This window comes from Calonectris borealis, chromosome 14 (assembly GCF_964195595.1).
Source record: "Calonectris borealis chromosome 14, bCalBor7.hap1.2, whole genome shotgun sequence".
Lineage (NCBI taxonomy): Eukaryota > Metazoa > Chordata > Aves > Procellariiformes > Procellariidae > Calonectris > Calonectris borealis.
In genome coordinates this window covers 3,176,898-3,197,054 of record NC_134325.1, presented here as the reverse complement: position 1 = coordinate 3,197,054, position 20,157 = coordinate 3,176,898, and the positions used below count along the sequence as shown (strand labels likewise).

Below are 20,157 nucleotides of genomic sequence, written 5' to 3'. Positions count from 1 at the left end.
TTTCAGTACTAAGAGAGAAGGTATCAACACCATGCAAAACACATTTCAGGCTTTCCACGGACAGCAGTCCAACTTCGCAGTTCCTTTCAGTGTCAGATGGTGGTTTCATCATAAAATGAAATTGCTCTGGTTTTTCACACTGATCACATCAGCAAATGTTTGATTTTGCTTATTGTTTCACCACCTCAATGCACTTTGTTGACATTCCCTTTTAAGTTAAACAGGCTAAAGGAAAAATGCAGGGACATGTTTTTGGGGGACACTACCCAGAACTTGAAGGTAGCACTCTAACAGGTGTGGTTTTGAGGGGAGAGAAGATGCTGTCAGCCATGAGATACAGCCAAAGAACTGCTGGACCAACCTAAACCCAGGGAAAATTCCACTGAAATCAGCCGTATTCTAGTAGGGAAGAACTTAGCATGAAAACATCAGAAATGAAAAGACCTGCCACCAAGAGACTGCAGTTTTTTTCCTCCACAGGATACTTTATAATGCCATGACAAGTCCAGTTTGCAGCACGGCAAGCAATAGGCTTTCACTTGTTTTGGCGGACATTCACCACTCAGTGGAAGAAGACAACCTCTCCAGACAAGGAGAGCCATCTGCAAAAAGCATTACTATACATCAGCTTTCCAGCAAAGCAATAAACAGCTGGAGAGAGTTATTAGTAGATTACTTTCCGCGACAAAGACTCAGACTGAAGCAGAATGAGAAAGGGCAGAGACTAGGAGAGAGAGGAGCAAACTAGGAAACTAATTTGAAGTCTAGACCTTCGGGATGAAGAACAAAGCTTGACCTCAGCAGCGTCCAGCAATTTGCACTCATTCCCCATTCCCGAGTGCTCCATGAATCACACAACTGTCGTCTCGCTGCCCAGTTAATGTGCACAGTAGAAAGACCACAACTGGAAGACAGCTCAGCTGTGCAAATCATTATTTGCTTCTACTTACTGCAGGCGACCAAAAATAAGAGTACAGAAAGATTCACTTGCAATTTGATAAACCAGTGCCCCCCGCTCAATTAAAGTGGGCTGGAAACCCGTCACTCCCTAAAATATTCATAGGCAGCTGTAACTAAGCCAGTGAGCCAGAGTTTAGCGTAGGGAGCAGTAAAGAGAAAGGGCCTCTCATTTAAATGGGTCGTTAAGGAGCCAGGGTTAGAGTGTGAAAGGAAATTACATACTAATTAGCTCATGTGTCTCACGCACACCATAACAACTCCGCAAGCCCCTGGAGAGCTGGGGCAATAGCTCCCTGCATGTAGAGGGTCTATGCTCATTAGTAAATTAGCGCCTGGTTATCCATCTAAACCGGCTGGCTGTCTTAGGCCGGTGTGTATCATAATCTGGACCGTTGGCTATATGGACTCAAGGGGCCCAGTGTATGTCACACGTGGAAGCTGGGCCTGGAAAAAGCGTGCATCTTTGACTGCAGGTCTGCCATGTTAAAATATGGATTTTCATTTTTGTATTTTCACTAATGGTTTTGTTAGCCCTTCGTTTATAGGTCTCTTAACAAGCACAGGTCAAAAGGGCCCCAGAACATAGGGAGGTTTGCTCCTGTTCAGCTTGGAAACTTGGTCTGGAGTCTCCAGAGTCCAGCTGGGCTCTTGTCTTCGGCAAGGTTAGCACCGGTAATACTGACTCTGGAAGATTCACTGATAGCCTGGGCGACGCTCCAGCTTGTAAATCACTGGAATTCACTAAATAATTTTGCTGGTGTCGCGTAAGATGGAACAGATGCCAGTGGCCTCTCCTGTTTCTGGAATGAAGAGAATCAAGACATAGCAGACACGCACTGGCTTTTCTCCCTGAAATCAGCAGAACTAGCTGTGCTCACACGCCCGGGGAACAGGCCCCTGAAGAAGAGGGGGCAGCTTTGGAGTAAAACGACACAATAAAGGTTTCCCTCCTCTTAGAGGGTGTCAAGTGCTACTAACTTGGGTTAAAATGGGTATGAATCAAGGATCCTCAGCACCCTGCATGAGATGCTCTAGCATCTCACAAGATCAGGCTATAAGCAGTAAAAAACGTACTTAAAAATAACAATCTTCTCTTGTCACGGCAAACCTGCTAAGGGGGAGGGAGATAGGAGATATGCGTGGGAGGCTGGGTATGGAGATTACTCTCGGGAATCTAATCAGGTGTCCAGTTGATGAAAAAGCAAATAGATTAGCATGAAAATGGAGGCTGGTGCTTTATTACTTCACACTGAATTTCTCACTGCTAGAATGTTGTTCCTTTTGCTACTTTTGGAGTGTCTGACTGCATCGCCTTCCGGAGAGCCTCCCTGTCTTCCCTACTGTCCCCGAGCGCATGGATCTGTAACCTCCAGAGGTTTACCTGCTTGGCATAAATAACAGCATTTCTACTCCAGCAAATGGAGCTTTGCAGGTTTAAAGCAGCCAGAGCTATATCTCTTTAAATGTCATCCCTAACACATTTTCTAGGACTTTTTCATATGAGAAAGAATAGCATTACCCAGACATGTCAAAGTGTATTACCTAATCATCAGGTTTGTTAAATGAATGGCAGTCATTAAAGAATGCTGTACCAGAGCAAGGACATGTATTTTTATTGCTCAACCCATGAGGTCAATACAGCTGTTGATAAGGATTTCTCATTTTTTACAGAAAGGAAGAAAATACTAGGAAAAATAAGACATGTGGAAGTGGGCACTGAGCAACAAGACATCTATCATTAAAATATAATCCAGTTCATTATTTTTTATGACTTTTATTATGTTTACTGCAGGGTGCAGCCCAATTGAAGTCATTAATTTGGCAATTATACAGAAAAAGAAAAAAGGGCCTTAGGCTTTGACTTGCATCCAAACTGCCTCAAATGACAGGCACTACTTCTCTATACCAGTTTTTAAAGAGTGAGTGGGAAGCAGAGAAGGCAATAAATTAACAGAAAAACTTCCACCAACATACATGCATGAAGAGAAGAGAAGAGAAGAGAAGAGAAGAGAAGAGAAGAGAAGAGAAGAGAAGAGAAGAGAAAAAATTTAATTCTGAAGGTTTTCTGCTTTAATGGCCTCAAAAACATCATATACGTGTTTGATAAGGATGCAATCATTTTATGAAATTCTCTCATGTCTCTCTATTAGTAAATGCTCCAAAGTGTTGAAAACACAATTTATTCAATTTTTCTTCCTGGATTTCTTTTACTAACCTTTACTATTCCCTACTTCTCCCTCTCCTGAAGTCTTTATCCCTCTCCATTCTGCAGCATTAAATATAGAGTGCCCATCTTATACCAGAGAAATGCCAGGTCTGGGAAAAGTTGTTAAGGCAATACCATTGTCACCATTTACAAAACTTTGGGCCTAAAATTTCCATCTACAACTCATGAATATTTCACACAAGCATCTTGACAAAAGACCAAATTGTCTTGGTTGGCAGGGTAAGTCTATGGGCATTGGGTGCGCAAACACAAGCTCTGAAAATAAAAAGGAATAATTTGGCATCTGTTGCATATATTAGGAAGTGTTTGGAGCAGCACTCTCTGGCAGGGACTTCCAAACCTGCCATGCAGTGACGCACATTTGTGCAGTGAAATGGCTGAAACGTACACTGACTTTTAGGAATGAGTCTGGTGAATATGAAACAGCTTCTGCACGTCCCAGTGCTGCTGCCCAGAATTAACACTGCATTTACTATCGCAGCCAAAGACTCCTCTGAAGTATCTTAGCAGAGGCTCCTGCATGTTATCCTGAGGATGCTAACTCTCCTGTGCTAAGAGGAAGACTTTTTAGTGCACAGTTAGTGCCAGCATAAGCCATTGATTATCCTCTCCACCCCCCAAGAGTGATCTGCTTGACAACCAAATGAAAGAAAAGAGAAGGAACGTGTTACAAACCTAGTAAATTCAGAAAGCCATAAGAAAATCAAGAAGTGGGCCCGTGTGAACCTCATGAGGTTCAACCAGGCCAAGGGCAAGGTCCTGCCCCTGGGTCAGGGCAACCCCCGGTATCAATACAGGCTGGGGGATGAAGGGATGGAGAGCAGCCCTGCCAAGAAGGACTTGGGGGTACTGGTGGATGAAAAGCTGGACATGAGCCGGCAATGTGCGCTCGCAGCCCAGAAGGCCAACTGTACCCTGGGCTGCATCACCAGCAGCGTGGCCAGCAGGTCGAGGGGGGGGATTCTGCCCCTCTGCTCTGCTCCGATGAGACCCCCCCTGCAGTGCTGCGTCCAGCTCTGGAGTCCTCAGCACAGGACAGACGTGGACCTGTTGGAGCAGGTCCAGAGGAGGCCACGAAAATGATCAGGGGGATGGAACGCCTCTGCTGTGAAGAAAGGCTGAGAGAGTTGGGGTTGTTCAGCCTGGAGAAGAGAAGGCTTCGGGGAGACCTTACTGTGGCCTTTCAGTACTTAAAGGGGGCTTATAAGAAAGATGGGAACAAACTTTTTAGCAGGGCCTGTTGCGACAGGACAAGGGGGAATGGTTTTAAATTAAAAGAGGGGAGATTCAGACTAGGTATAAGGAAGAAATCTTTGATGTTGAGGGTGGTGAAACACTGGCACAGGTTGCCCCGAGAGGTGGTAGATGCCCCATCCCTGGAAATGTTCAAGGTCAGGTTGGACGGGGCTCTGAGCAACCTGATCTAGTTGAAGATGTCCCTGCCCATGGCAGGGGGGTTGGACTAGATGACCTTTAAAGGTCCCTTCCAACCCAAACTATTCTATGATTCTATCATTCTAAAATGAGGTGGTTACTGGGAGACTGTTTCATCACCTGCTGACCACTCTGCCATTACTGAGGTATAGATTTTATCCAGGGTCCTTAGCAGAAGAACCATTTCACATCTCTATCCCACTCACAGGATAACGGATTACAGTCAGATACTGATCCAGAACAGGAATATGTCACCCTATGACATTCAAGCAAGGAAATGACAGGTATGTGGTGGAAAAAAAGTAGTCTACTGGCAAATTACTTACTCTGGGGATGATTCCGGGGTTAAATTAGACATCTCCTCTGGTGTAGGTACTGCCCATGCACAGCCAGCCAAAGAGAGGGAGGGAGAAAAGAAATTCATGATTCAGTACACCTTCCATTTTCTGCTTGTATATCAATGAAACAATTCTGACCTCTTGCATTTCCCCACTGCCTCTGCAGAGTAGTTCTGACATTTGAACATTGGCCACAGATCACTGTATCTAATCAAGTGCTGCATTTCAACGCCCACCCTACCCTTCCTTCAATCATTATATAATCTTGCACTAGCTTCAATGGTTCCTGGTTCAGACCCAAACACCGTGGCAATTTGGTTGCTTTACAATGGTTTCAAAGCTCAGTTGGATGCAGCTCAGTGACTGCTGCAATTCTCCGCAGTTCTCTGACCATCTCAGAGACAACGTCCCTGACCATCACAGTTCAAAATCTAGCTCTTCCATGGCTGTAATCCTCCTTTCCCATGGGATCACATCCCAGTACCCTGTAAAACCACAGGGTGTGGGGATAGCTGCTGCTGACATCTAAGGAAAACGCGTGTGACTTTGGGTGCCCTTTGCCTGAATGCAAAAAGCCACCTGGAGCTTGAAGAAGAAAATTTTGCACATCTCGACACTCTAGAGACTTTGAAAACTGAAATAGGCCAGCAGATACGAAACCACCGATTGTATTAAGGAAATTTTTTCACCAATTACCAAAGGAGGTAAAAAAAGCACTACCCAAGATCAAACAAGGTGTGCTTCAGAAGGGCAATTTCAGCCTATTGCCACCGGCTGTCTTTTTTCAGCAGAAGGCTCCGCCTGTGGCTACGAGAGGCAGCGGAGTACAGCCCTGGGGGAAATGGCAGAGCTCTAGGTTCGCTGATAAAACGAGCGGAGAAGCTGAAGATCAAGTTTTCTTACATTCTAAGAGCCCAAGAGGGATAGTAAGAGCTGAATGGCTAGAGCGTGACGAGGGCTCAGGAGATGCTGTTGGAGCTGGTGCGGAGGCATGACGGAGCCTGCTCACACGTGCCTTGGGCTAGGGCTGGCTGGCACTATCACTCTCATTTTCAATACCAATACTCAGTTCTCAGCACATGAAATTCGCAGAGAGGTATCAACTGGCTGCTGAATGTCTGCCCAAATCAGAACCACCCTGTACGTCTGGGTGAGTACTCACCTTGCAATTTCCGGCGATGGAAGCGAGGAGACCCCAGGAAACTATTCTTGATTGAGTTGAGCCGTGTCCTCCATGGCATTCCTCCGATGCTGGGGCTGGATGGTGGTGTTGGGTTGGGTGTGCCTGCTGGGCTCTCCTTTGGCGTATGGACAGGTGTCCCCTTGGGGGTAGGGAGGGGACTTCCCCTTGGAGAGGGGTGAGGGGTGACCTGTATGATGGGGATAGATTTGGTGCTTGGGTCAGTACTAGAAGGGAGCAATCTAACAGGAGACATAGGGTTGGTCTGCACTTTAGGAACAGCCAGCTGTGGGTTAAAGCCGGCAGCAGGCGAGCGGCCCTGAGCATTCTGCACAGCGGTGTTCTGGGAAGAGGGGGCGCTGGTATTGCTGGTAGGAAGTGGGTTGGATTTAGTAGACTGGAGTGGTTTTTCGGCCAATTTGCTCTTGGATGGCAAAGTCTGCGTCTTTGGATTGGGCTGAAGTGCTGGCTTTGGTTGGAGTACATGTCCAGGCCTGGAGGCGTTCCTACAAGCATCAGGGTCCAAGGAGACTTGGGGTCGGGGAGAGAAAGGGAGGTCGGAGGTCTGAGGGGGGATGAAGAACTTTCTGATAGGCTACGAGACAGACGCAGAGTGTCCATGCACATCAAAAACAGTGAAATACGCATAGAGCGGGCGAGCAGAGAAAGGAAAGTCAGAATAAAATCCATCCGAGTCACAAAGATGCACCATGTCACAAGGAGACACAAGAGATGGAGGTGAAGGGGTAGTGGGGGGGAGGGATTTTGCAAAGAAACAAAAACGAACAAACAAACAAAAAACAAAAAAAAAGACATGCAGTTAGCTGGGAACACAGCATAATCAACAACAGCAGCAGCGGCAGCAGCAAGAACAACAGTGTCATAACAGGCTTCATCATATTAACCAACCACGTGTCAGCAAAGGAAAACAACAGAAAGAAAAGTAAAATAAAGGAAAAGTGGGAAAAAAAAAACCAAAATGAAAGAAAGTAACCAAGAAAAAAGAAGAGAGAAACGCCATCTCTCTGGGATTGTTCTGATTGCCCTGCAGTGAGAGAAGCACGATGCTGTAGGGAGGTGAGGAAGGGGAAGAAGAACCACTCAAGCCACAGACAAATTGAGATGTGCCAAGAACGGGGCCGCCTCTTTCAGCTCCGAGTGCCCATAAGCAAACCCAGCAGAGATGAAACTCAAAACAGGTGTGCGATACAGACGGCGTGGTAGGCGATACACACAGGTTACTGCACACACCAGTCAGAACCTCTTTCCTTCCTCTTTACCCCCGACTCTGGCTAATGCACAGCCTGGCTGCAGCCACCCATTGCAGAAAGAGGGGGAACAGGGAGAGCGATGCCACGTGGGCATCCACTCTCCTCCCCTGGCCTGGGAGGTTAAACCGCTCAGCATTCACTCGGAGGCTTCAGAGCACACGCCACCACGAGAAAAATAGCAACTCAGGTTGGTGTTTGATTTGCAAACAGCTACAGCAGAAACTTGGAAAATTTGTTTATCTGGGAAGAGATGATACCTCCCATCAGACTTTACGCTTCTCCTGCAACATCCCTCATCGCATCGAAGGATAACTTCATAATCGGAATTTCTGTCATAAAGTCACAGCAATATTTGCCATTGAGTCCCATTGCTGTGGGAGGTGGGGTGAGCCAGTGTTTTGTAAGATACATTTTAAAAAGAAAAAGACAGCCAAAGTTCATAATCTATCACTGAGTTATCAAAATGGGATTATGATTTTTTTTCTTCCCAAACAAGAACATCTACACGTTAGAGGCATTTTGGGAAACCATTCATATGTTGACAGCAAATAGCAATACGCAGACTTGGGAGGATAGAAGCCTTTTAAAGGGATATTAGCAAGCTATAAATCACATTTAAAACAAAACAAATGTCCTTACAAAACATTGCCTTAGATTACAACTACTGGCAGAATTGTAAAAATAGAAATCACTACTCAAGATCTTTAGCTTTGGCCTGCACTCAGATTCTGATTTCTATAAATTTACAGAAATTACCTATTACAAATTATTTATCACCATTATTATTATTATTATCTATTTGTAACCCCTAAAAGCTGTAATCAAGCACTGTCCAGACTTACCATGTACACATAACCATGCCTCAAATCTCAGCCCCAGTGAGTTTACTTTCTGGGTTTGATGGATTATATTGCCATATTTAAAAAATGCAGAAATATATTTAAGACTTAATTCCTAAAATTGTTTGCATCAAAGTTTTGTAATTACTTTAAAGAACTTACGGTTAGGCTACCAAAATTAAAAGAAAATTACTACATCATTTGTATTATTATTAGGATTGTAAAGTTAAACTAAAGTCTGCCATGTTGGTAAATTCTGACTACCAATGAGAAAGGAAGGGGAAAAGATGAGGAAATTAAAATTTCCATAGTAATTTATGGAAATCATTATCAGCTTTTGACTATTAACCATTTGCAAATGACACTAATGGATAAAAGTCAAAGACTGTTGATTGCAAATGTTTCCTTGCAATTCTTGTATCTTATGTGTATGATGGTTTGAGAAACAAATTTGAAAGAAATAAAGTCAAATTCAACTCCCATTTAAGCCATTAAGAATCTGAAGGGGGACCTTTAATTACTGCATTTTGAATAATGAAATAAAGAACAAGATTACATCTATATTTCACCTGGTGCAATGGGGAACACCATTAGCACGATCTTGTGAGATTTAAGAACTCTTAGTTGCTGTTGAATTCAATTCTTCATAGAACTGAACCTAAGCAGCACATATAGTGAAATGTGTATTTGCTTTTTAAAGTATGTTCTCTTTCAATAATCTAATGTGCTTTTAGAAGCATAGGTAAGGATGTTTAAAAAAGTATGACTTTTATTCCAACATTTCCTTTTAAGCCTCAAATTTGACCTGCCTTAATATCATTATGATCTGCTGAAAATGCCATCTGGTTGCTAAACCCCTTTGAAGACTATTTAATCAACTGCTTATTAAGTAATAATGGTAAGATACAGCAACTATGGGAGAGATCTTGTCATCCTTATTCTTTGATGTAGTCCTACTGCGATGTCAGAAATTGATCCCAAGAGATCAATTAATGAGATCAAGATTTAGGTTTGCTGCACTGGGTGCTTATTTTGTGCACAAAACTGTTTCCGTGCTCTTTTTCAGTACATTTTGCAGTGGCATAAGAGTTCTCAGACCTCTGCTTCCTTCTACTGATATCCAGGAGTCCCAGTGCAGAAACAAAAAAATGGATCTTCACTGGTTCCTGGCACGTTAAAGATGCAGAGGAGACCACAAACACATTTGTGCCAATTGCAAAACAGGGTAACGATTGATAGGAACCCAGAATATGTTTCAGAAAATAGTTCAATCAAGCAAGGAGTTGGAAGCTTTACTAGGCTATAAGCTTACACCCAACAGTGTGTCTTTATGCATAAGAATTACCCACAATGTTACTGGGGAATTACAGTTTTAAATACTTGGAACACTGATGTTATCTTCATATACCCAAGAGTAGATCCATAGGTGTATCCAAACCCTAACACATGGAATATATCCATTTCCAATGGGGGATGGCATCTTCTCATGAAAAGTATGTAGAAATCCTCCAAAGACTCTGGGCCAGACAATTAGGTAGCATGGATTGCCATAGCCATACGGACTTCTTGATGTGGTCTAGACTTTCGTAAGGACTGCAGTCTTGAAGTGACTAAGCTGACCTTGTCAGACACTAGGAACACTCACTCTTATCCCTAAAGAAGTTACCGAGGAGCGGAAGGCCTCTGTCATTGGACTTAGAAGTGTAATAACTTTGCAACAGATGTACTATCAAGCATGTTTTATACTTGCTGAGTATCAGTATTAGTTGAGTATCAGTATTTAGTTGACTGTATATTGAATAAGGGCCTGTGAATGTACCTTATTTATAGGGGTTTGAGTGTTCTTTTCTCATCTTAGTCAACTTCTTACTTTCCTTTTAAATTTGCTAGCCCTCGAATTTGTATAATTCGTTTTCTCTGACTTTCTAATACAAGCTATTCTGAGGCAAACAGAATCAAGCTGGTTGTAACCGGCATGGTTTGGTGCTCTACTGTGACCTGATTGAAGGTAGCTGTGAGCTGGTTCCTGATATTTGGTCTGACACCACGCCGAATACAGACCTCAGCTGGATATGGCAGTGTTTAGTCATAGCAACGTTATTCCATGTGCTTATGAGACTGAAAAAGGGCAGGGGCACAGCGCGATCCCTGCTAACAGTGCAGGGAACACGTATGAGAAATTCTCTGCTTGCATTTGTAAATAACATTTCCCTCACCACTCATGAAAATTTACAAGCTGCCAAGGAAAAACAAAACATCCCAGCTAAGAGCCACAGCTCTGCAGCAACAGATGTCAAAAAGCATCAAGCACGTGTGAGTGAATTGGACCAACAGATCTCGAAGCAGCACGACTTACCCTTGGACTGCTGAGAGGACTGGTGGAGAGCCCAGACGACGCTCCGCTGATTGACCGAGACCTGAACGGACACAATAAGGAAAACAGCCCTCAGAAAACTTGGACAGGTAATAACCCTGAACACCAGCCACCACAGGCACAGGCATGAAGTGAGGAGGAGGAGGGAGGCTGCCACTGGAAAAGCACATGACTCTTTCTTTTCACTACTGCCACATTTTTCAGTTGTCCCACCCTCAAAACAAAGAAATGCTGTTGCTCAGGGAGGATACTATTATCCCTTTTCATTAAGAAGCTGCTACCTTCTTTTTGGTCATCAAGCACATGGAAGCTACTACGTCTGACCTGTGCAAGCTGAACTGCTGAATTCAAACAGGACTGTCAAGACATTCATGTTGGTGCTGAGAATTCTCTTCTGAGCTGTGCTGGTGGACACAGAATGAGACGTTCTCTGTCACGAGCAACATGAAAAGCACCGTGTACAAGGCACAAAGGTAGGGGATTCTTCCAGATATTAAGAAAAAAACTCAAGTCTCCATGACCCAGGCACACAACTGTTTCCTATGTGATGTCTTCCCACTGAAATCAAAGCTCACGTTGGCTTAACCCTTTCCAGCTTCTCACTGATGGATTTCACATCTCTGCTCTCCAGTAAGATTTCCAGCTGTTGCATTAAACAAGACAGGTCTTCTCTATGGATAACGAGTTCTGCTGTTATTGATGACTTTACTAATATCAAGATAACAGCCCGGGTGCCCTCAGGAAGAGGCCAGTCAAGGGAGAGTAAACTGTCCTACTGCTGACAAGGCCACAATGCTCTTACGCTCTCCAGCAAAGGCCACCTATGAAAGCGTCAGCTGTAGACAACAAAATGTACAAATGTGCTATGCTAAATGTGCTGGAAGGGCAGACAGGCCAAATGCGCAAACATTTCAGCAGCAGAAGTCTTCAGGAGGAGGGCTGCCCAGCAGGAAAAAACCCACCTCCATGTGACTGTAAATGAGTAAGCCCCAGAGGCAGCTGCTTTCTATCCTTTTTAAATAGAAAGAAAGTTGTCTTGAAGACTGAAACATCTTACAGGAGAGGACTTGGCTAAGAACCTAGTTGTTCAACAACCACCATGCAACATGTCAATATAGCAAACCTACCAAGGTTTCACCTATAGTAAGAGCCATGAAAGCAATTACTTCCCTTCAGGTAACAAACATGAAAAGGTGAAATCCTGTCGATGCTTGGAAAATGGAGTGCATGTGTGTATGCGTATATGTATGTGCCTATGTGTGTGTGTACACATACGTATATTTAAAATTGATATAGGTCAGAGTTAATGTCAGCTTATACAAAAGAGAAGATAAAAATATTTAGACCATAAACTGTCTCAGTTTACTCTCTTCTACTGTTATAGAAGAATAAAACAAAAAAATCAGTTTCTAAAACGGTCTTGCAGACATGTATTACTAAATAAATTTGAGTAGTAGAATTATTAAAAAATATGTGAACTGCAAAAGAGGAAATATTTCCAAGGAAAGAGTAAGCTACAACTGAACACAATGGCAAGTCCTGTTCTCTCTATTTGTATCAGCTTCAGAAACTACTCACTGATGGTTTTCTTTGTATCTCATTGCAGTTTGTCCGTCACAGTAAGTAGGTGAAACCCAGAAGCCCAGTCTCAAAGTGCTTTCTTGCCAGATTAAATCTAAATTTGCACCATGAAAATCTGGGGCGCTCATTCTATGCAGAAACTCCTCACTTCTGTTTTTCCTTGTACCCTGCTGCAGTCTGCCCATCGTAGTACAGCAGTCAAAAACTAGCAGCTCAGTTCTTGGCATTCTTTTGCACTTAGATTAAACCTAAATTTGTACTATGAAGATCTGGGGCACTCATAGTGGTTTATGCAAAGTAATTTTAAGGGGAGAACCGTCTGCTCCGCTTTTGAAAGGCCATTTTCTGTACCTCTCCTATAACTAAAGCAGCTGAGTGCAACACAGATGTGTCGTGCATATGGGAAGGCCATTTAGCTAAAATCTTCCTTGTATGAGTCATCAGGAAAAGCTTCTTCCAAACCATAAATTACAAGAGGAGCCTATAGATTATCTTGGACAAATGTGGAAGGCATTTAGGTGCTGAGAGATGCAGTTAAACACCTACTTAGGAGTTAAACTCCCACTAGGAGCTGTTCCCACCAGCTCTTAATTGTGGTGGGAAAGTCCTCTCTGACACTCACCTGAATTCCAGGATACTTGATTAAAAGATCCAATCTGCTATTTCCTCTTTGCAACCAGGTGTTTCCAACAGTCCTGAATTCTCCCCTCCCAACCCCATTGCCTCCTATTTTTTTACAAAAATGATCACACGCACGGAGGGCAAAACATGGCAGGCCCCCCCTCCCAACTCCCAGTTCCTTATTGGAAGCAATATTTGAAAAAGAGTTGTTGTATACTGTGTTTTCATCCAGCCTAGGAGCCTGAGGTGGGGGACAGAAGAGAGAGTTAGTGTGAAATCCTCCTGGAAATGCATTCAGTATCCACATGATTGCTATCCAACAAGCTTTATTTCTGCTGCTGATTGACATGCAAAATATGTAAGAAGTAAAGTAGGCCCTATAGCAAGTTTTAATTTGCCCACACTGGAAATCGTATATAGGAGCAGTGGAAAGAGTTTAAAGAATCCTGGGTTAATTTTAAGTGTTGAAAGGAGAGCTGTACATTTTCAAAACTTTTCCCCTTTACAAGAGAGTGCTGGTATGGGATATGACACCCAGACTGAGGAGATCTTCCTTGCACCTTCTTCAATTTAATAAATCTCCCATAATTTACCTTTACAAATGGGACACAGTTCCCAAGCTGGCTATAAAAACTCAGTACAGTGGCAGGTTCTACACTCCAGTACAAAAACGCTAACAAGCAAAAATGACAGATTTGTCCCTCCCATCAAGATCCTCAAAGCTGGGAAATGCTAGAATTCCGTTTTTAAAAAAAACCCCACATGCACTGCTCCTGTATCTCAGAGTCAGGTGGACAGAACTGGGACAGGGCCAAAAGTAAGTAATGAAAACGTTGCATTATGCTGAAATGCTGTAATGAAAGAACAGAGAAAATTTAAATTTTTATCCCTCTCACCAGAAAATGAAAGTATGAGGCCCTACAGGCAGCACATTAGTATGGCAGACCCAGGATGATCTTATTTGTGGAAAGAGGAGAAAAATATGACATCATCTTATCTCTATGGCTATGAACTAAGTTTATTTAGTGGGAAATATCTCTTAGTGAGTAACCTCCTAAGAGTCTCTACAGGCAGTAAATGTCATTGGAAGTATTAAATCTATAATTATTCCAATAACTTAATACTAAATGCAACAATCTAGGAAACTACGAACATTGTGTGTGACTCATTTTGCTCTGTGTTTTGCATTGCTGTATGCACTAACTCAATGGAAACCATCAAAAAGTTGTTGAAAATACAAGCAGAAAAGTTAATGCAGTTGCTCAGATAAAGAGCATTCCCTCAAACCCAATTGCCAGATTTAGAGACACAAGAAGAGATTCTTTAGTCCCTTCCAAAGTGACACAGTTGTTTTGCCAAGTCTGGAGGGAGGAATTAAAAAAAAAACGTAAGGGAGCTAGACCCAAGGTTCAGGAGGGGGAAGATGCAGAGGGCAGTCTAAACATAAGGTGGGCACTGGGACCATCGCCGGCTATTCCTCCCATCTCGTAGATTGACAATAATCGGGAGGCATTTGAGCTATGAAAGAGAGAGGCCATGGACTGAAACGAAATGTGCATGTGTGGGCTGTAGTTTGTAGATATGATGATTTTGTACCTTATTCAATCTATTTGGTACTTCAAAGTATCAAAGTTAAAAGGTCCTCTGTTTTAAAATAATTTTTTACTCATTTTAGCCAGCTGCTGTCAAAGGGGAAGCCATGCGAGGCCCAATCCATGTTAGACCAGTGGTCTCTTACTGGTGAAATTGAGGAGCTGGAATCCAGTTTCCAGCTGGTTTTAGAGAACTGCAGATTTCTTGAGAGCTGTAAGAGGTGAAGGGCTGAGGCCTCACACTGCTGAGGTGCAGGCAGAGAGAAATACAAGAAGGATCTGGTAACCGCACTACACGTATAGCACATGTACAGAGCACCTCCATATAGCCCTTCACTCATTGATTTTCAAGTACTTTGAACAGCGCATCTGCTAGTACACACCAGTGGAGTAAAAAGGCTTCGCAGCCAGCATTAAACATTTGGGTCAGATTTGGCATTTGTTTCTTCTTTGAATAATCATCTCACAGAAATTTTTCTTACAATCAAAGGGGAGTTTGGTACCTTGTTGCAGTCCCAGCAGAACTTGCTTTCATAGCACAGTTTTACCAGGATGCTGGTCAAGCTGGAGCCATGCTTCCAAGAAGGGGAGCCTGCAGCATGCATGCAGCGTGCAGTAATGCATCAGACTTGTGTCCCTGGGTGAAATGCCTTAGAAATTTTGAATTGGTTTGATTCCATGTGTAATTTTGAAAGTCATTCCCAAAATATCCAGCCAACCTCTTATTTGCTTCAAGCATAAATTGGGTGGAATTTGATACTCCTCTTTGCCTGCTCACTCAAATAAAACCAAAACATTCTAAACTGTATTTCAGGGTATGAGACCCCTGAAAATGACCTGAATTAATATGCAATAGGTGAGCAGTCAGGCATCGTGTTTTACAACATTTCATCACTGTTACTCTTGGGTGTCCAAAAGATACAAACTGTGCTTCCTTGCTCCCTGAACTAGGGAATATGAATAGAATGCCCTTGATGCTCCACTGTCTTACAGTCCCAACCATGCAAATAATACTAACTATAACACCTCTTACTGGGAATACTCATGCTTAAGTCAGAAGGTCTACTCCTGGTAATAACGGCTTGTAAGATGAAGCCTTACGAAGAGTACAGAGAAAGGACCGCAGGTGTTGGTAACACACCTCTTCTTCCTTTCAGCGCACAGAGGGTGATGTTAAACAGCACCACCTTCCTTAATTGGCCAATTATACTAAAGTTCCATTTATAAAGGGTTTAGAAAGAATTCATAAATAGTAAAGCATGCTACAAACATGAGAAGTAAAAGTTACTGGTGCTAATTAGCTTTCTCAATATGTACCCTCTCAATAAGCTTTTGCTGTAGTCTGTAGTGATCTATTACAATGTTTTTATTAAATCGTTTATTAATAAAATATTCCCCTTCTGTTAAGTATTTATAAATGGAACTTTAATTTGAAGTGTGACTGCAACCCTAGTTGTACCTATATCCTCTTTATTGAAAATAAAGAGCTTTGAAGATATATCTGTCTCTAGGGCCATCTGTTCACCTCTTAAGAAAACATATACTAAAAAGAGAGGGAATACCCAGCATTTTTTTAACAACACGGATGGGATTCAGCTTCATCTTAAAAAAAAAGAAGAAAAAAGGACAAATTAGGATCAAAATTAACTGGAGGGTACCAAACAGATACAAAAAGCACTAACGGAGAAGGGGGTTTCATTCACAGAAGGTGTCCTGGTACCTGCACAGTGTCTGAGGATAGTTCTGTGCCCACAGACATTGAAACATAGAGACAAACAAGAAAACAAAAAGAACCCAAAAGTAAATTATATGGAGTGTGACTCCAACATAAAAGCACACAAACACACACAAAAGCACCAAAAATGCTTCTTCCCACATCTCTCTCTCTCTCTCCCTGCTGTAAAGCCTCATTCACTGAAGTATATCAGCCTGTATTGTATTTGTAAAGTGCAAATGAAAAGTTTCTCTACAAGATACAACAGGTCCCGCAACAGGAAAAATCCAAAACTAGAGCTTACCCCAACGGATCAGCACTCGCCATCCTCGGAAAGGGAAAATGAAGAGAGGGGGAGAGAGAGAAAGAAAGAGAGAGGGATGTGGAGGCAGGTGGAGAGAAGAGTAGGAAAAGCAGAGTGAAATACTGTTCGGAGAACTGCACGGTCATAATTATTGCCACCGGTGCCTATGTCTTCAGAGACCAGGAACACTAGGGGGACAGTTTCATTTACCAGAAAATAACTTTTGTCCTGCTCACAGTATTGCAGACACATCCAACTTTGGCACTGGAGAATATGGAGAGGGACATACTAAGGCTGTAAAAAAAAAATTCCCAGCCAAATCCCCATTAAAGCAGTCAGCAGAGCAATGGGGTTCATACTTCATGCTGCATTTCTGTTCTGCCTCTTACATAAGGCACAGTTATATCAGGCTGTTTCACGGAAATTGTTCTTTTTGTCCCCAGTTTGCTCAGTGTAGCGTCCCTCTGTCCCCCAAGCTGGCCTGGTAAGAAGTACTTTTTTTGCCATGAATGAACTGTGAAACATATTGGTTATTAAAGCATGCATTTCTGAGCCAGCTTGGGAGCCCAGGGTACAAGATTGTAGCTCAAGCTGTGAATCTGCTTTGATACTGGCTTATTAGTCACGATGGTCTTACAGTCAGGAATTCAGATCAGCTAGAGCATACCAGCTCAGCAACCCGGCACTTATCTCTGTGGATGCCATCTCGTGCTCCAGGATCTCATTTTTCATTTAAAATAAATTCAGTCTCTGGGTCTTAAAGGTTGCAAAGAAAATCTTTCAAATGTGAATGGAGAATAAATCAATGCTGTGCTGAAAAGAGTCTGAAACAGCAGCTCTAAAAGCAGAATGAATCTCTGGCATGTTGACTTTGAAGCCTAGCGAATCAAAGACTTCAGGATTCTTAATTTTTCACAACTAACCAAAGCATTCAAAATCGAAAAGAATAGTCAGGTTATTAAGTTTTCAGGGGTGCAGGTAAGCAAACTCAGGAAAGCGTCACCACCTTTTCACATTAACAAAGATTAGATTAGAAATAAAAAAAAATCTGGTGTGTTATTAAGCCCAATTATTTTCGAGTCGGATGCAGCGCTTTTTTCCCTCTCTGTCTCTTTCTCTCTTTCATTCTCTCCATTTTCAATAACAGGCTCCCAAGCTGCCAGAGATACCTCTGGCTGGGTGAGGAAAATCCATTCTCCACAAGACGGTCACCAACAGAAATGCCAAATTTGATATATGCCCAGTAGATTTCACAGTTTACTGCTCAGTGCAACTAGCCATGCTTCCAGTTACATCAACATTGCAAATGCTGGGCTGGGCAACGCAAGGCAGTTTTGAGAAAAGTTAAAATTAAAACATAGTTAGAATAGAAAGAAAAAGCTGTTGTGCTATGCATTGATAGAGAAGTGGAAAGAAGCATTACAGTAAGTTCTTTTTCATGTGTTTGGGTGACAGTCCATTCGTATTTCGGCCTGGAGTGCAAATTCGGGTAAGATCTAATTCATATATATACAAATACATATATATGTATATATTTAGGGACAAACGCTGTCCTCAATTGTACCCGTACAAATCTATCTACAGTGATGTAACTGAGAAGAGCAAATTGACACCCATTGTATATTGGAACGTGTGTGCATATTTATACAGAAAATACACCCATATTCACACATGCAGAATATTAAAATGTAAATAGAATGGGTGCAAGAAGGTTGATTAATTTTTTTTTCAAGTCATTTTCCCAACAGGGAAGGCACTGAAGAGGTTAACAAAGAGAATGGAAAGCAAATTGACAATAGGGAAAAGGAAGAGGGAAATGAGGTTTAAAAAAAATGAACAATCCCAGGACACAATAGACCCAGAAGCGCAGACATGTGCATTCCCTACAATACTGAAGCAAGTGAACTACGGAGCTGCAGCAACCCAGATACAGAAGAAGAGAAGCACTGAAAAAGGGGGTGAAAGAGAAAGTCAGAAAGAAAGAAAAAGAAAAAGAAAGGGACAGTGGCCTCAGCTACTAAGACAACCATGTGCATCTAGAGGGAAGGGACCCTTAAAGATGCAGTATTCCTTTAAAAAAGACATCATAAAGTTGGATAATTAAACACTGGCCAAAAATTTAATGGCCACCGTGATTAGTTGCCCCATTTTGCTGGGGTTCTCTTTGCTGCCTATCCCTTTCTTTCAGGTGGCTGTGCGCAGATCCAGAATCCAGGTCCTCTCACTTTCCCACCACTGAGGTCTTTCGTTCTAACTCTTAGAAGCAGGAGGGAGGTAAGACCACAGCGAATGTGATCCTCCAAAAATCAACCTGGTCCTTCAATGAGAAGGACCCTGGGTGATCCTGGTGCAGTGCCCTAACCTTCTCTTCCTGCACTCTGAAAAATACCACCTCTGAGAGGGAAGGCGAAGTGCCCATGTGTATTTAAGAAATTCCCCCAGCGGTTACTGAAGGGTCATTTCCTCTGCTCCTAACACAGCTGTGGCAGCTGCTGGAGAAGGACAGAGGGACAATGAATGGTGCTAGGAACATCTGCTGAAAGACCCTTCTCCTGCCACAGGTAAAATTTCTGCACTTCTCTTACTGGACCTGACTTTCAATTACTGTGGAAAAGCTCATTTTCAGAGTAGTTTCAGACTAACTTTTAATGCAAGAAGTGCCACATGTTCAAGAACAGAACTTATGTATAGGGGGAATCAGGGAAAGGAACAGGAATTTCCATGTCTATGGTAGCAGTCCAGGAAAGCCCAGCCACTAAAGATTGTGTAATCACTACTTCTTCATGGCTGTGAAACTTAGAGGTTTCTAACCGTTCAAGTCCAATGTTCCTATCTTGGCATCTTACAGAGGGTGCTTCACACACCACGTGGGCACAATCTCTCCTGCAGATGCACTCCTTCATTGTGGCAGGTTCAAGACTTGAAACACTGCCCACAAAGGACTGCCTCAGTCTGCAAAAGGCCAAAACGTGGGCTGTCCCTCATACGTCCTACAAGTCTCCTGAGGCTTAAAGGCCACATTTATCTTTAAATGGAAAGGTTTCTATTAAAAGGGGAAATGGAAAGAAGAATGGTTTGCCAAGTCTATAGGTTCCTTTAAGGAACCCACTGCTTCCCCCTTTTTGAATCATTTGGAACACTCCTAACCTTTGGGTGAGCTAAGTGTTTGTCCAAAATGTAAAAGGATTACATTTTGATGAAGAATTATCCATTGGGATTCCAGCTTTTAACATTAGAGAAAAATTCTCTTCCTCTGAGACCGAAATTTTAGGAACAACATGTCCACTAAAAACCTTCCCAAAAGTCTAAACTTTTTTTTTGTTCACGGACCCACATGAGTCCATTTAAACTCACTAAACCTGGTGGCCCGCATGTCTTCCACTGTGTCTCTATTCACAGTTGGGAGTTACCCTTTTTGTTATTCTTCACCATCTGTCACTTGAACTGCTAGATTGGAATCATCTTCCAAAAACTCCGTCTTCGATCATCTTTTCCTCTTGTGTTCTCTGGTGCAGCCAGGGCAGTCTTAAGCAGTTTGTCTCTTACCTACAGGCACTTAATATTTTGCTCTGTCAGAAAGGATTTCCAAATTTTCCTACCACTGTCACTGACTCAGTTGTGCTGCTGTTTCTAGTGCTGGGAGTGGAGCAGTCTGGGCTTTCCGAGTGTTTTATATTCCAATCCTTCCCAGAGCAGTCTTAGCAAATACGTCTTCTACCCTG

General features: G+C 42.7%; 1 protein-coding gene across 11 annotated transcripts in view; it reads right to left on the bottom strand.

Annotated features, from left to right (window-relative positions):
- BRSK2 (BR serine/threonine kinase 2) overlaps positions 1–20,157 on the bottom strand; it is a 322,400-nt gene that overhangs the window by 25,591 nt on the left and 276,652 nt on the right. For 6 of the 11 annotated variants that reach the window (XM_075163003.1, XM_075162997.1, XM_075162996.1 and 3 more), the window contains 3 exons: positions 10,606–10,666; positions 6,122–6,329; positions 4,948–4,996 (listed from right to left, as the gene is read on the bottom strand). In XM_075163003.1, coding sequence (XP_075019104.1) covers positions 4,948–4,996; positions 6,122–6,329; positions 10,606–10,666 — 318 coding nt within the window. Of the gene's footprint in view, positions 1–4,947; positions 4,997–6,121; positions 6,735–10,605; positions 10,667–16,435; positions 16,460–20,157 lie in introns of all 11 variants that reach the window. The other 5 variants (XM_075162999.1, XM_075162995.1, XM_075162993.1 and 2 more) reach the window with 3 other exon arrangements.